At 42.5% G+C, this 17,698-nt stretch overlaps 1 protein-coding gene across 1 annotated transcript in view; it reads left to right on the top strand.

The window, feature by feature from the left end:
• Nucleotides 1-7,443: 7,443 nt before the first annotated feature.
• Nucleotides 7,444-17,698, top strand: part of LOC308328672 (1-phosphatidylinositol 4,5-bisphosphate phosphodiesterase beta-1-like) — a gene marked incomplete at its 5' end in the record, with an annotated part of 37,134 nt that continues 26,879 nt past the window's right edge. Inside the window, 3 exons of the mRNA XM_080782697.1 lie at nt 7,444-7,542; nt 14,520-14,597; nt 15,823-15,891. Coding sequence (XP_080638823.1) covers nt 7,444-7,542; nt 14,520-14,597; nt 15,823-15,891 — 246 coding nt within the window. The remainder of the gene's footprint in view (nt 7,543-14,519; nt 14,598-15,822; nt 15,892-17,698) is intronic.

Raw genomic sequence — 17,698 nt, 5'->3', positions numbered from 1 at the left:
TGTTGGGTGGAGTCAGGTGGCTGAAGAAACATGCATCCTCTATTCCTCATAGGTTGCAACTGCATCCCAATGAGCTGCGTCACCAGCTGAGTGTGAGGCTGAACAGGGTGGTGTGGACTGCACACTGCACGTGCACGCTCCTCGCCGTACAGCCGTGCAGAGAGTGGGTAGGATGGCCATCTTGACTGTACAATGATGCAGAGGGTGGTGGTGGCGGCCATCTTGACCGTCCAGCGATCTAGAGGGTGGTGAGGACGACCCTGCACTGCACCATCTGACAGGTGAGCTGCTTTTACAGGTGTACAAGAGACTAAACCAGAATTTGCTTGTCAAATAAGTCACTAAAGACTAAGATTGGGATATTTAGTCGACTAAGACGAGGCTTGAAGGTCAACCACACCAATGCAACTCCTTGCAATTCAAGGAGTTCCATTGGTGTGATTGACCTTAAAACGGCAACTACCGTAATTTCCGGACTATAAAGCACACCTGAATATAAGCTGCACCCGCTAAATTTAGGGAAAAAAACAAATGTGTACATATACACAAGCCGCACTGGACTATAAACTGCAGGTGTTGTGTGGACCAGCCGTAGAGATAGATTTAGAAGGTCCCCTAGTGGCCGTTAGCTGTAACAATCCATAGATTAGCCGCACCATTGTATAGGCCGCATGATTCAAAGCACTGGAAAAAAGTAGCGCCTTATAGCCCGGAAATTATGGTAGTGTGGTTTGGACTCAAGTCTAAACAATATCAGATGACTGCACTTGGACTAAAACGAAATGGTGTGTTGTTCAAAAGACTTAATTAACACTGGTGTGTTTTTGTGCAAGCTCCCATCGTTTTTGTTGTTTCCATAAAAAGAGAAAGGGAAGACAAAAGGAACTACAGTCGTGTGAAAGCAACACCTATGTGTAACCCAGGCTTGAAATCAGCAGCCTGTATTTAAAATAATGAATGGGATGGATGAATAAATAAGTTCATTTTCAGTTGATTTAAAAGTGTTAGAAACAATCTAAAATGCTTTGAAATAACACACATTTAAGTTATACAATTACATCTAAAATGTTGCTCTGCAAGTCTGTTTAAAATGTAAAACAAGCTACGTATATACATGAAAGGACAAAACATACAAACCAGGGTGTCTAGCATATTTCACCAAAAGGTTAAAATTCTCTGTGACTGCCACCCTAGTTGGCCAATCAGTGAGCATGTAAGAGTTTATGTCCAGCCTACCAGTGATGCTACTTCCTGTACTTAATCAGGAAAACTTCCTTTTCCTGTTCAATGAAACATGGTGGTTCTTCCTATGCTGTAGTACACAAACACAGAGAGAGAATCATTTGCAATCCGCTTGGTAAGATTACAAAATAATCTTCCAAACCAACATTCTAAATGTTGTTGGACAGCTCTTGATCTGTATATTGTGTCATTTTAACTTTTGTAGAGCAGTATTGACCGAATGTTGCCAATCACCGACCAGCCAGGTGATTGCAGTCTGAGCCAGATCATTCATTGATCAGCGGTGAGTGAGAATGTATAACAGTGGATGGTTAGTTTAGCCACAAGGTGCCAACTAGTCATTGTGTGTACATGTTACATGTTGAAACAATCTGATATTTATTTTGTTGTTACTGAAGGATATATAATTTGTGTACATGAGTATTTTGTGTTATAGTAATTGAAGGTACATTTTTTCTCACCTGTTGCTATAGCCAGGGAGAGATATTAAGCACGTTTGAGCCATACATACCTCCCAAGTTACAGCACAAAACACCCTGTAGGTTACTGAGAGTGCATGAGGTAAATTGCACAACCTCATTTCATTTGTGATGATTAAAGGAGCATTTCATGTATTTTTATTTGTTGTAATCTTCTAGTCCTGGGCATGACGTTAAACTGTTCCGTTCGAGAGGACCGGCGACCCTCGAATGTAAACAGCCATGAAAGGAAACTATGGATCAGTACACCCGAAGATTTGTTGTAAAGAAAGAAAACGGTTCATTGAATAATTGAAACTGTAAAAGAAAATAAGCGCTTTGAACATTTTGAATGTTTTCAATGTATTTGACATGCATGAAAATGAAAGAGATGAGAACATGATTAAGTTAATTAATGCAAGTTAAAAAAGTGATTAATGTATACTAATTCATGGGAATATAAAAACATGGTTTACACAGTGTGTGTGAATAACACTAACACATGCCATCGGATCTTGTCTGATCTACTATAGGTCAGGTTTTTATAGATTGGGTGATTCATATTCCCATCCTCATCCCCTGGAGTGTCACGTGGAGAAGAGGACAATGCATCCCTTCCCCTTCACTTATGGACCCAGGTGCATGTGAGACTCCATAGTCTCCAACAGCAACCATTCCCCAGATTCCCAGTGCATACTGGGTGGCGAGCTACAGATCCGAGTCTGGATGCTGGTGGTGTTCTCCCCTCCCTCACTGATCGTGTGGTAGGACCAATCAGAACACTATCAATACAGAGTAGAGGGCCCCAACGAACAAACCAAGCAAAAACTTTGGGAACTATATAGGGTATTTTGCCAGCTTTTATTTTTGTTTATTCTTTTTCATATAATGCAGTTGTAATATTTCCTATGTGCATAATTGGCAATAATAACAAGTGGCCACATAACAAATTCAATTACTTGTCTGTGTCATTATTGATGTGCATTGCACTGGCTCTTAAAAACTTAGAGTGCTTCTGATGCTAGTCCAGGTATAGACAAACACTCTGTTGATCACCCCTACCTGTTCTCTATTACTAGTTCGTAACTATGGTTACATATGCATCAATAGTCGTTCCACCAGACTATGGAGCAAACCGCATGGGAAGCCATGTTGTCGGACTAATTATTACGAGCGGATCCCAATGTAATGCACATTTACTGTACAGTAAAGCGCAGTAAAGCATTTAAAAGGACATAGTTAACTTGCGACAGGAGTTTGCCCCATTGAGTGAAAGATTAACTATTATTTTAAACGTATCTGTTGGAAAAATAGCATGCTGTTTTTTCTCGTGAAAATGTTTGCCAATCTTTGTATATATATATTATTTCACAGCAAACGTTTTTAACTCAAATTTTGCTTCTGGGGGTCCCTGGAACAACATTTTCAGATGGTGGTCGGCGGCCAATAACATCATCTTGGGGGACCGTGACATGAAGTAGTTTGAGAAGCACTGACATAGAAACGTAGGTTTTCTGGTCTCGGGTCTCAGCACCAGGAGGACATACAGTAAGCAACGCGTGGGGAGGAACACTCATCCAACCCCCTGAACAAAACCTGTAGGAGTTGGTAATGCAAAAAACTAAAATGCGAGAAAAAGAGAGATCTGTTCCCACTCTCGATCGATTCCCCGAGTCACGCTGGAGGCAAACCAACCCAACCACCATGCAGTGGTAGAAAGTACATTCACTTTAACCCATTCTGACCTGAGATCAGATTCATACGAGGTTTCCACTGGACACACACTGGTCTGATTAATATTTTTTATCCCACGATTTTGTAACCCATTTTTCACCCCTGTGTCAATTATCTAATGTGATCCTGGGCTCTACAGTCTTACACACCCTCCACCAACCTAGTCCCCATATTATATGGGGGACAAGGGGAGCGCAACGGACAATTTGGAGGTACCGTATTTGTATATTACTTGAGTATTTACAATTTCCATTCCAATACAATTCCTGCTCCACTACATCTCGGATCCAAATATTGTACTTTTACTCCACTACATTTATTTGAACACTTTAGTTACTACTGTAGATACTTTGTAGATTTGTAGATGATTATTATTACAAAGCATACTGTACATTAAGCAATTCAGCTATTTCTACTTTGCAATATTGATACTTTTACTGCACGACTGGCCCATCATGCAGTGTAAAAACTTGGAGACTTCAGACCTCCGTGTGGTTATGAAACACACTGAGTAAGTGTCCTTATGGATCCCATAGAGGCCTACATAAAAAAAGTCTTGAAATAGTAGCAGCCTCCCACTCTGCCTTATGTAAGCTCCCCAGCACGGTGTGTGTGTGTGTGTGTGTGTGTGTGTGTGCGTGCGTGTGTGTAAGCATATGCTCATGTGCCGGCAGTAAGAGTCTTTCTTATGTCTGTGCGTGCGTGCGTGCCGTGCGCGTACATTGTGTATTATTGTACATGCTGTTTGTGAGTTTCAATCTGACTGCCATTATGTCTTGCATATCTCCCCTCTCTTTCACTCTCTCTCTCGTCCTCCGTCTCACTACAGTCTAAATAGAACGGCCCCAAAAAATGATCTTAAAAAAAATGAAAGGAGAACTCCTTAGCAGTAATATTAACCTAGAGACCTTCTGGGTAATGAGCATCATGTCATCACTGCGGGGTGGAAACCTTGTATGTGCTCAGCTAAACTGTTCCCTTTTTAAAAACGTGGAAATAGTTGATCTACACAAGCTCACAATTCGTCGCTTCTGTAGATCTGCTATTTTAACTACCTTTGTGCAACACTGAAATTGGGCCTTAATTTACAGGAGGAAGGAAAAAAAACACATAAAAAGCTTAACCCATTAGCCGATTCTACCAGCCCAGAGTGGCACGAAATAACTCGCTCTGAGCTTGTAGATCTGCTATTTGTGAGTATAGCCAAGTACAGAATATGACAGGTTAACTATGGAGATACGAGGTGTCTGCCTGACAGCAAAGATAAGATATGCTTCATGTTTCATGCTTCATGTTGGCTCATTACCCAAAAAGGTCTCTAGGTTAATTCTCAACAGATTTATCTCAACAATAAATTACCCTTTAATTATTTGTCATAGTACACCATTAAGACTTCCATTATCACCAATATTGTAATATTGAATGTGCTTTTATTTACAATTACAATATTGTGTGTGTGTGTGTGTGTGTGTGTGTGTGTGTGTGCAGGAGGAGGATCGCTAGGCTGGACAGTGAGGAAGTGTGCATGAACTATCTTCCTGTGTGTACTTGTGTGTCTTTGTGCGCGCATGTGTTTGTTCATGTCCAATTAAGCGTGTATGCACGTGTGTGTGTGTGTGTGTGTGTGTGTGTGTGTAAATGTGTTTCAGTCAGTGAGAGTGTGTTCTTGTTTCCGATAATAAAGTAGCTATATAAAGACAGTTGTGTGGGCAGGGGGGAACCGTTAAGTACATCTTATACAAACGTGCCATGCTCTTTATTCTCCTCTGTGTGCAAGGTATTCATTATGCAGTATAAACTACAGTACCTACTCACACCACGCCTAGGAGCTTGTCAAGGACCCCCAAATTAATGTGGTGCTGCCACGGACTCACAAACTAGTATAACGACAATTTGTGTTGTTAAAAGAGAGAATTTGAGACATTAAAAAGATTATGATAATAATTTACACAGCGCTGTCAAACAAATATAATATTATGAAGCCATGCAATCAAAGCTGCAGCATTATTTGCAGACAACCCAGATATGAGAAAAACCTGTGAAAATATACTTTCAAGCTAGTCGAAAATAACATAAAAGAGGTATTGTAGGAGCGGTTGCGTGGGTCCAATAATTATAGCCAGCCGAGAACAGATGCTCTTTGCAGAGAGGGTTATCAAAGGGCATACAGATTTTAAAGTTCCTCTCTTTATTCGCTGTGGAGATTTGCAGGCGAGCGTGTCTGGAAAAAAAAATAGAAGAAATAATAAGCACAGGCGCCAACGCTTTTCTGCTCAAAGAGCTCTCATCAGGGTCTTAACGGTCAACATTAGACAATATTTAAATGGGGTGAGCTAGCTTTAAAAGCCTCTTATCAATTTGCACGGACGGAAGGTTTTTTTCACCATTGAGCGAATAGAGCCTTGCCTGCTTGCTCGGGGGATGAAGTGATCATCATCAGGTCAAAATCCTTGTGAGATCCTCCTTTGTCTAGGTGAGGCATGACCTTGGCTTTGACACAATCTAAATGTCCTAATTGAATAGCAGGATGACAAAATACAACCAATTGTACAATTGTACAAATGCCTTCTAAATCAGTAGTTCTCAAACTTTCTTCGTGCCAAGGGCCCAGATATATGTCGACAGAGACCCCCACCTGAAAGTGTTTTGTGCCGTAGACTGATTTGTGCCATGGACTGATTTGTGCCATAGACTGATTTGTGCCATAGACTGATTTGTGCCATGGACTGATTCGTGCCATAGACTGATTTGTGCCATGGACTGATTTGTGCCATAGACTGATTTGTGCCATGGACTGATTTGTGCCATAGACTGATTTGTGCCATGGACTGATTTGTGCCATGGACTGATTTGTGCCGTAGACTGATTTGTGCCATAGACTGATTTGTGCCATGGACTGATTTGTGCCATGGACTGATTTGTGCCGTAGACTGATTTGTGCCATGGACTGATTTGTGCCATGGACTGATTTGTGCCATAGACTGATTTGTGCCATAGACTGATTTGTGCCATGGACTGATTTGTGCCATAGACTGATTTGTGCCGTGCTGCCGGCTTGTATGTTGGCGATGTAAAAAAGGACACAGTGTCAACGCTATGTCAAAAATGATACAGTTAATTAAGCTGCCAAGGTTTTTCCTGGGTCAGAACACGGACACACGGGTCGTTTTTTAAGTGGTAAAATAAACACAACGTGGTAAATGTCAGCTCTGAGGTTTTGACACCGACATAAACCTTTAACTGCATCCATTTAGCCTTAATCTGACAGGCTTTACATTATTCATCCTCCCACGCTCTAATTGGCAGATCTGTCTCTCTGTCTCTCTCTCACTCCATCTCTCTCTTTTTACTCTGTACTTCCTCCTCTCCGTCTTTCCATCCCCCCCATCTGTGGGATGCTGCCGTGCCCGTTGTGCGCATGTCGTCGATGAGTCAATTTGTGGAGGAGCGTGCGCACACACACACACACACACACACACACACACACACACATTCACACAGACACGCGCACGCAAACACATGCACTCACGCACACGCACACACACACACACACACACACACACACACACACACACACACACACATGCATGTCCATCCTTATTCAGCCTGCCTGCGAGACGCAGCACCAACGGAGGTGAGCAGAGTAGACAAGAATAAGAAGGTGATAGAGAAGAAAAAGAGAGAGACAAGAGACAGAGAGAGAAAAGGAGAGAGAGAGAGAAGACAGAGGCGACGGACAGAGTGAAGACAATTAAAAAAAAAAAAGTGCAGACATGAGTTTTTCTATTTCCAGACAACAAGTGGGAAGATGTGAGAGGCTGCAGATCCACCCTGAAAACCACGTCTCTGCTGTTCCTGCTGGACTTCTGCGGAGTTGGTGGTGTTCACCGGAGACGATGATCCACATGCCCGCTGCGCTTTGCGTTTGAGCACCTGTGTGTGTGTGTGTGTGTGTGTGTGTGTGTGTGTGTGTGCGTGTGTGTGTGTGTGTGTGTGTGTGTGTGCAGCCATGGCCAGCGGGCAGCCAGGGGTCCATGCCTTGAAGCTGCAGCCTCCTGATGTCTCCTCCACGCTGAAGAGCGGCAGCAACTTCATCAAATGGGACGAGGTAGGCTACTTCCTATTTTTCTAAAGTCCTGCTACTTCCTATAGTTCCTAAAGTCCTGCCAGTTCCTAAAGTATATTCCTTAACCCATTCTGACCTGAGATCAGATTCATACGAGGTTTCCACGGGACACACACTGGTCTGATTAACCCATTCTGACCTGAGATCAGATTCTAAAAATGTCAGTCGTTCTTCGAATTTTTCAAAAATAGCAGACCTACAAGCTCGTATCGCGCCACTCGGTGGCGCGATATGAGCTTGTAGATCTGCTATTTTTCAATAGCTAAAGCATAACATGATGCCAACACCAAAATGGGTGCCCGGTCAGAATGGGTTAACCCATTTTGACCTGAGATCAGATTCTAAAAATGTCTTCTACATCCTGACAGTTTTCTGAAAATGTTTCTATGTCAGTCGTTCTTCGATTTTTCAAAAATAGCAGACCTATACAAGCTCGTAGCGTGCATATCTGCTATTTTTCAATAGCTAAATTATAACATAATGCTAACACCAAAAGGGGTTCCCGCCCAGAATGGGCTAAAGACTGCTGCTAAATGTTCTATCCTCCTATGCTTCCTATTTCCTATACTCATCCCACTTCTTATGTCTCATAGTCCTGCTGCGTCCTACCACTCCTTATTTCCATTTCCTGTATACTGTACATACAGAAAATGAGGAAGCGTCTATTATGTGGATGAAGCTAATTGATCAGATTTTAATTGAAGTGTGTGTGTGTGTGTGTGTGTGTGTGTGTGTGTGTGTGTGTGTGTGTGTGTGTGTGTGTGTGTGTGTGTGTGTGTGTGTGTGTGTGTGTGTGTGTGTGTGTGTGATAAATACTGAAATGCCAGCAGTAATTCAGGAATAGTGAGGCAAGAGGAATGAAAGAAGATGGTCTATATTCGGTTTGATGGTTGCTTTCCTTATCCTGCAAAGCTGTCATCATGTAGAACACTTTAATTACAGATGTGACTATACATATTTTATGTGGTTCGACCAATTTGCCAACACACCATGAATGGTTGGTGTGGAGTCAGACTAGCCTTTTACAGTTTGTTCTACAATAGTGTTGTTTCTTGTCTGTCGTACAGGTTGGTCAGGAAGGTCAACAGGTAGTTGGTAGCGTTTATATATGTAATCCTGGGGGTTCCATTAATTACAGATGTGACTACATATTTTATGAGTGGTTGGCCAATTTGCCAACACACCATGAATGGTCGGTGTGGAGTCAGACTAGCCTTTTACAGCTTGTTCTACAATAGTAGTATTGTTTCTTGTCTGTCGTACAGGTTGGTCAGGAAGGTCAACAGGTAGTTGGTAGCATTTATATATTTGACACATGTCGAAGTGTCCTTGGGCAAGACACTGAACCCCACATTGCCTCCAATGAGTCGGTCGGTGTGAGCTCGCCACCATTGGTCTGTGAATGTGGGAAGGTGAGGACGCTGGCGTCGACTCTTTGCCGCTTCACCTCCCAATGTATGAATGAATGAACCATTGAACCAGCGCTTTGAGTACTTGGAAAAGCGCTATAAAAATGCAATTCATTATGGAATCCTGAGGGTTCCATTAACTCTGACAATGTGATTTGTCTATGGAGTGAGTTGAGCTTCCTCTGCTTTGCCTCTTTTGTCTGTGGATGCTCAGCTTAAAAAAATAAAGGTTCCAGGTGGTCCCCAGCTAAATGATGGAAGAGTTCGTACTATAACCAAATGGCCCCTTATATACTGTAGATACTTGAGAGTGTAAAATTAAACCAAATTGTTAAATTTTACGCTCTCAAGAGTACAATTATTGTTAATCATCTGCATTACTTAATTTACAATGTCTGCACAATTAAAGAATGTAGAAGAATTATTATTTTGTTCAACGTTTGCCTGTAATCTCTCCTATGGTACCACACCAATACCGCATGGAAACAAAATAATCTGTCTTTGAGATGCTAATTCTCATGAAATGGTGGCCCGCGCTCCGCGGCTCAAATGGCGAATAAATAATGGTCCTTGACATGAAAGAGGTTGAAAACAACTTGTGGTACACAATCATCACCACCTGTAGAGGTGGACAGGGGGGTGTTCTTAAGGCTCATACATAGTCTGGATGTTCGGTGGTTAGGTGACCACCGAACTACAACATGACGTCACGAGCCGCGGTGAAGAGCAAGCCACAGCTCCAGCCCTTCTCTCTGTTTTTACTCACCACCACTCAACGTTATTTCACCTCCGGTGGTCAGCTCACCACCGGAGCGGTGGTCACCTCACCACCAAAAATCCAGACTATGAATAGGCCTTTACTTAGCTATTGTATATGTTTGAACACCAACTATTCTGGAGGGAACGTTCTGGAGCATTCGCCAGAAATGTAAGATCGGGTCCAGAAGGAAACGGCAACTGACCAACCTAGTTCCAACTCAGGTCAGTTTAAGGATTACATAATCTCCCTAATCGCAATTATCTAAATTATTTGAGATAATAGCAATAGGCTCTTCCTACTTCCAGGCCCCTTCCCTACTTCCTTCATTATGTCTTACAGATGATACTAATGAAGGCTCTGTTCCATTCTGGTCAGACAGAGTCAGGGTGCTGCTATTGTGCATGTTGGCTCACTGGAAACACTCCACCACTACACCAGTGCATGGGTCTCAAAGGTGTCCTTGAGTGGGTTCCAAATTGCCCTGTACGGGTGTGTAACTCTTGAGAGTGTACAACAAATTTGTACACTCTCAGAGTTATGGGGGTCCATGAAATTAAAACATTTGAGAACCACTGTACACTAAATGGAACAGAGCCTTAATTAGTAGGCCTATCACGGGTAACACCTACAGTAGTTGTTTCCATGTTCATGCATTTTCAAACATCTTCGGACATTGATGCGATCACAGACTTGGTACAACCATTATCAAGCTAAAGGCAATATCATTATACAAACATCAAAGATACAAAGCAGAAGTGGCAAGCATTTGAATCCCAAAGATCACTAACATCACAGCTGTTCTTATGGTATAAAGCAATGATTCAAGGAGCTTGTAAAGGTGTATCCTTTGTTTTAATAATAATAATAATACAAAAATACACGTTTTATTGGAGGTGTGTGTGTGTGTGTGTGTGTGTGTGTGTGTGTGTGTGTGTGTGTGTGTGTGTGTGTGTGTGTGTGTGTGTGTGTGTGTGTGTGTGTGTGTGTGTGTGTGTGTGTGTGTGTGTGTGTGTGTGTGTGTGTGAGAGAGAGAGTGCGCATGCTCACAGAGCATTGATAAGAAACGTGCTGTCAAGTTGCTATGGTAACTGGTCTGGTTACCACCACCTAAACAGATGAGGCGTGCGTGCGTGCATGTGTGATGAACTTGTGTGTGTCATTGTCATTTTAGAAGTGTGTTTGCAAGAGTGTACAGAGCACTATACAATATTTGTGAGTGACATTCCAGCGTGTGCTTGGAATGCCATCACAGCACATCGTGTGTGTGTGTGTGTGTGTGTGTGTGTGTGTGTGTGTGTGCGCGCGCACATGTGCGTGTGTGCGTGTGTGTGCATGCGGCCAATTCACCCTTTTTCAGCCTTCTGATTGGTCCCTGACTGACTAACCAGCAGGCTCTTCTGCTCTTCTGAATTGTGTAATTGTGTAGACTTCTTGTAAATTAAGCAATGCAGATGTTTATCAATAATTTAACTCTTGAGAGCGTAAAATGAAACCAAGCTGTTCCAGAGCGTGGGGGTCACCCTGCATGGATCTTAGTCTCGTTTTGTTAACCTCCAAGAGTGCCTTGTCAGCGGACCTCAGAGCCCTAACTGGGGAGTAAGGTTCCACAAGTCCCGCGAGATAAAGAGGAGCAAGCCGCATGTAAAGATTTAAAAACAAATCAAAGGACCTTAAAGTGAACTCTAAAATATAGACAGCAGGGAGCCAATGGAGCGGGAGTTATTTATGGTCACACGTTTCTCTGCCAGTGAGTAGGCGGGCTGCATGCCGCATTTTGCACCAGCTGCAATCGCAGACTGCTTTATGTGTTTGTGTACTCATTTTGTATGTCTTTGGATGATAATTGAATTTCGACAAAATTGTCCACCACAAGCTGATGAATGCAACCTGGAGGTTATATGTGTGCTCCAGGTTGCATTCTTAAACACATGGTGCTAGATTAGTTCTGCCTTTGTTACAGTTAATCACATCACCTGTATAGTGGGAATCACAGACTTAATTCAATATTAATTGATTTTGTCATATCTCGCAGCAGCTTTACGCATAGGTTTCCTTTATATATAGTTATGTAACAAAGCAGATTTATAGTCTGCAAATACAAATACTGAATATCTCAAATCCTGGCTCATACAGTACATACTATACGAGCCAGATCGTTTTAAACATTTTAAGTTGATCCCAGACTTTTTAGCCCGAGACCCAAAGGAGAAATTGGATGTCTTCCTGAGAACCAAACTAGTGAAATAGGCAGATCTACAAGCTCACAACGTGTCGAGATGCGACACGTTGTATTGAGCGTGTATAGATCGGGAAATACATACTGTATATTGTAGCTCTATTCAGTTATCTAATTCTCTAATAAAGCATTCTTTGCAATCAGGTGGGCCTAAAACTTTGTAACAGCCCATTAGAGAAAACATGATCCCTAAACTCAGTATCTTCTTTAATGACTCGAATAAGAAAACAAATCCCCATTATATTTTATGCCTCTAACCAAAGCCTTGTTATTGCTTTCATTATTGTCGTATTTGCATGCGGGCAGAAACCTCTCATCTCCATTTCAACTTGTTATGTTTTTTTGTAATTTAAATGCTTTACATCGTACTAAACACAAAAGTAGCCCAAAATAGCAGTTCACTTGTTGCTTAGATATTTTTGGGATAAATGTGGGTTATATAAATATTGCAATGAAATGTATTACCAAGAGCTTTCGTCTAAATTATAACTACATTGGATCCACTTAGTGAAAAGTAACCACTTGGAAACACAAGGTTTCCACACGACAGAAAGCGACTATTATCGTTGCTGTCTGGCAGAAACCTCTTTTGTTTGGTAAATTAATGCCCTATACTTGCCGTACTTACTTACCATACTAACTACAACAAAAGCGTCAAAAGTAGCAGATCTAAAGCTTGTGGATCTGCTACTTGGTGGTTGTACACTGGACGCGTTTTTCGGAAAACCGACGGAAAAACGCAGCTAAAAATGTGTCCAGTGTGCAGGGAGCTTTACCGTTTTGGACATCTGTGGTTTCCACCCGACAGAGACAATTTGTTAAAGGTCCCACATGGGTTCATAATTACTGAGTCCTCCTTTATTGAGCCAAGTGACTTTTCTCTGTTTGGATTCGATTACAGTGTTCTCTGGAGCCTGTAATGTAATTGTTTTTATGCTTGGCTTAATTCCCTTTTCCTTCTCAACACTTTTTATTTCAGAAAAGTGTAGCACCCACGGGTAAACAGTACAAGCATAATAGTGCAATGGATATCCTCATATCCCCCATACTATACCCAGGTTGAAATAAACCAATGGATATCCTCATATCCCCCATAATACCCAGGTTGAAACAATGGATATCCTCATATCCCCCATAATACCCAGGTTGAAATAAACCAATGGATATCCTCATATCCCCCATACTATACCCAGGTTGAAATAAACCAATGGATATCCTCATATCCCCCATACTATACCCAGGTTGAAATAAACCAATGGATATCCTCATATCCCCCATAATACCCAGGTTTAAACAATGGATATCCTCATATCCCCCATACTATACCCAGGTTGAAACAATGGATATCCTCATATCCCCCATACTATACCCAGGTTGAAATAAACCAATGGATATCCTCATATCCCCCATAATACCCAGGTTGAAATAAACCAATGGATATCCTCATATCCCCCATACTATACCCAGGTTGAAACAATGGATATCCTCATATCCCCCATACTATACCCAGGTTGAAACAATGGATATCCTCATATCCCCCATACTATACCCAGGTTGAAATAAACCAATGGATATCCTCATATCCCCCATACTATACCCAGGTTGAAATAAACCAATGGATATCCTCATATCCCCCATACTATACCCAGGTTGAAACAATGGATATCCTCATATCCCCCATACTATACCCAGGTTGAAACAATGGATATCCTCATATCCCCCATACTATACCCAGGTTGAAACAATGGATATCCTCATATCCCCCATACTATACCCAGGTTGAAACAATGGATATCCTCATATCCCCCATACTATACCCAGGTTGAAATAAACCAATGGATATCCTCATATTTTGATGCGTATGAACCGTCCCAGCAAATTGTGCCTGATACGGCAGTGGTGCCAGATTACATTACATGTACTGTATACATAGGAGCATTACCTTTAATCCTCCCAACACTAAAACATATCGTCATTACGTCACCATCGAAAACCAATTACACTCTGGCATTGGGTCCTTTAATCCACATATTTTTTACGTCATCATCGAGAGCTAGTTATACATACACACACCATGTAATCTGGCACCACTGCCGTATCAGGCACAATTTGCTTGGACGGTGCATACGCATCAAAAGTGGCGGGACGGCTGGGGCGGTGCATACGAGTCCCGGGCGAAACTAGTACTTGCACGCTCTGCTTGCGCAAGTAATGAGCTTTGGCTGTTTATGTGTATAATCGACATTGGCAACGTTTTCTATGATGACATTGTTGTCAGTTTAAATTATTTTAAACTGCCAGTAAAGTAATCTATATTATCTATTCTATCTATTCTGCACATCACGGTAAAGTCCTGATTTCACCTGGCTGGTTACCGTGGCAACAATGTAACAGTTTGAAGTCGTCATGACAACTGGACAGAACTTACTGTGCGTGCGTGCGTGCGTGCGTGCGTGCGTGCATGCTTGTGAGTCATTATGGTCATATTTTAATCTCTTTGGCATCATGTCTTTCTTTGCTCTCTCTCTGTCTCTCTCTCTCTCTCTCTCTCTAGGATCTATCTACAGTGACTCCAGTCACGCTGTGTGTGGATCCACATGGATTCTACCTGTACTGGACAGACCAGAACAAGGTTACACACACACACACACACACGCACGCACGCACGCACGCATGCACGCACGCACGCACGCACGCACGCGCGTGCATGCACGCACAAGCACACTAACTATCCTATCTGATTGTATTAAGCAACATTGAGACTATTTTTACTATTATTGAGACTGCCATTTTTCGGATAATGTTCCCCATCACACAAATATTTGGCGGACCCCTGCAGTTACTCTGAGGACCCCCCGGGGGTACCGGACCCACTGTTGACGACCCAATATGTCCTGACCTAGACAGCTGGCCCACTTTACTCTAAACACACTACGCACGCACGCACGCACGCACGCACGCATACACACACACACACACACACACACACACACACACACACACACACACACACACACACACACACACACACTCCTGTCTCCGTCCAGGTGGGCTCAAAATCCCCAGCAGGAAACGGGATGTAGCATTTAACCCCACCATTAATTCACTTCCAGCCGAGTGAGTGAGTGCTCGCTCGGCACGGTGTGTGCATTTAAGCGCACATGCACTAATTAAGCCCAAACCACACCAGTTGCAACTCCTTGCAACAAAACCATTTTAAGGTCAACCACACTAATGCAGTGAGTCCTTGAGTTGCAAAAGGCATGGTGGAAGCGCTTCTGATCAGAATCAGACTAAACGTGTCCCCTAGGGTAGGTACCCTCACAAAAACATGCAGTAATCCTGGTCTCTAAACTGCCTCCCCCTGGCCAGCCGGGGCGCCTGATGGAGGGGAAAAGGAACTGGTTGGAATAACGTGTTCCTTCCACGCGCTACGTCCAACCAGGGAAACTCCCCCCTGTCAGGTGTAAAGGAGCAACTTGGACACTCAGGCAAGAAGGGAGCATGAGTTAAGTCCGTTGCTCTCCCCAGGTTGGCGGAGGGTGTGTAGAGCCCAGGATCACAGTAGATGATTGGCACAGTGGTGAAAAATGGGTTACAATATCGTGGGATAAAAAATATATTAAAAAAAAAAAAGAATCAGACTAAATCTTATGACTAAAATATTAATAAAACTAAATGGAATTTAATCAAAAAAGTGCCCCCTCCGCTCATGAAACACTTTCTGTGTGTGTGTGTGTGTGTGTGTGTGTGTGTGTGTGTGTGTGTGTGTGTGTGTGTGTGTGTGTGTGTGTGTGTGTGTGTGTGTGTGTGTGTGTGTGTGTGTGTGTGTGTGTGTGTGTGTGCGTGCGTTTCAGGAGACAGAATTGTTGGACCTGACTCTGGTGAGAGATGTCAGAACTGGAAGGAGCACCCGGCCACCCAAGGTATACCACAATGTGACCTTTATGCATCAATTAATGGTGTAGTGAAATTAAAAATACGTTTTTCCACACTTTTAGACCATATCCGTGGTCATCATATGGAGTATGGACATACCTAGCAATGGATGCCAAAGAAATGGGCAAATTCAAAAGTCCATACAAATGTATTTTTTAATTACTTCCTGAAAACGAAAACGTGCTGCGTGATGACGTGTCGAGGCCCACATCAATAAAAGCCAATAAAAAGGAAGCTCACCCGTTTGATTCCCATTGCTTCATTGTCCTCCAACACAGCTGGTTTTGATTAAAGAACTACTCCGTTTTAAATCTCATTCAAGATGACATCCAGACAGTGTATTACTCGTTTGAAATGTAATCATCACGCTAAAATAATGATGTATTTAGGTTGTGTATATGTTAGAAATAATCCCCTGGCTTTGCCCCACGTCTCTCTCTGTCACTTTGTTTGTTTACAAACGACACTGCACGTGAGAGGAAGTCACAGACTTAAAACCCCATGGCCTGGAGGGATGTGACGCTCTCATTGGTTCGGAAACTTCAGAGCCAGCTTTTCAACCTGAAACTTCAAAATAAAATGCCCACCATTTCCATTTCACTACACCTTTAAAGTTCTCAGTCGCCACGACTGATTTCAGTCATTTGGATTCCATATAGAAGCCAGCCTGTCTGCACACAGGAGCATAGCATATCTACAAACTAGTATTTGAAGTGATCAAACTATAGCAATAGAATAGAAGTTTAGAAGCATCTTCCAGAAACATGAATGGTCATTACATTTTCAGTCTTGAGATTTTATTGGAGACCTGCCTGGAACGCATCTTAACCACTTTAACCACTATTTAAGCTTTTTATTGAATTTTTTAAATTATAGAAATCTCAGGGTCAGACATACAGAGTAATAATCATGATCTCAAATGCCATTCCTCAGATAACATGACAGATTAAAGGAAATGCAACATAAGATCTGAGGTCTATTGATTGCATTGCATTTAAAAGGTACAAAGATAAATACAGAAGAGACTATGCTGCTGAACACCCCAAGCCCCAACCAGATAATAAAAGATATACTGTAGGTTCTCCCGTTCATATCCCAATTTGATTATTAGCCAATTCCCCTGCCTGTCTACGAGTGATCCATCCCTGATAATCCCCACAGTAGGTCATTGGGAGGGTGAATATAGCCACGAGTCTCACCAGCATCTTTTCACCTGACAGTGAAGGGTCTCACTAGGGCCGGGGGCCATAACGCATGTGGATGTACACGCTATCTCCTCCCCCCCCCCCAGCCCCCCTCCCCCTGAACAGGCACCCTGACCATTTGTACGGATCATTAATGCAGCGATATATCAACTCTTCCTCCCCAATCGGCTTCCGATCTATTCTTTCACAAATAGATGAATAACAAAGAATAAGTAAGCCGTAAGTCCAGTCCGCCGATCAAATGTAACCCCTAATTATTACAGTATAATTATAACGCCATCGATCCAAGTATAATTCTTGCATGGTTTAGTATTGTAAATGTGTCTCAGTCTAGTATCGGTATATGAGGCAGTACATCTGCCACTGCCACACACCCCAAGCACAAAAGGTCTGTTTGTCCTTAAAAAATAATGAAAATGTGGCTCAAATCTTTTAATATATATTCTTGCACAGCGAAGGTTTTTAACTCATATCTTTGCTTCTGGGCGGTCCCTGGAACAGCATAGGGCCCCCTCAGGGGTAGAGTGACCGGATGGGAACCACAAGGTTGCCAGTTCGAACCCGGGCTGCCCCAGTGTTACTGTCAAAG

This window comes from Protomyctophum bolini, assembly GCF_963924005.1.
Source record: "Protomyctophum bolini genome assembly, chromosome: 14".
NCBI classification, from domain to species: Eukaryota; Metazoa; Chordata; class Actinopteri; order Myctophiformes; family Myctophidae; genus Protomyctophum; species Protomyctophum bolini.
The sequence above is the reverse complement of the archived record's forward strand: the minus strand, read 5'-3'. Positions and strand labels throughout refer to the sequence as shown.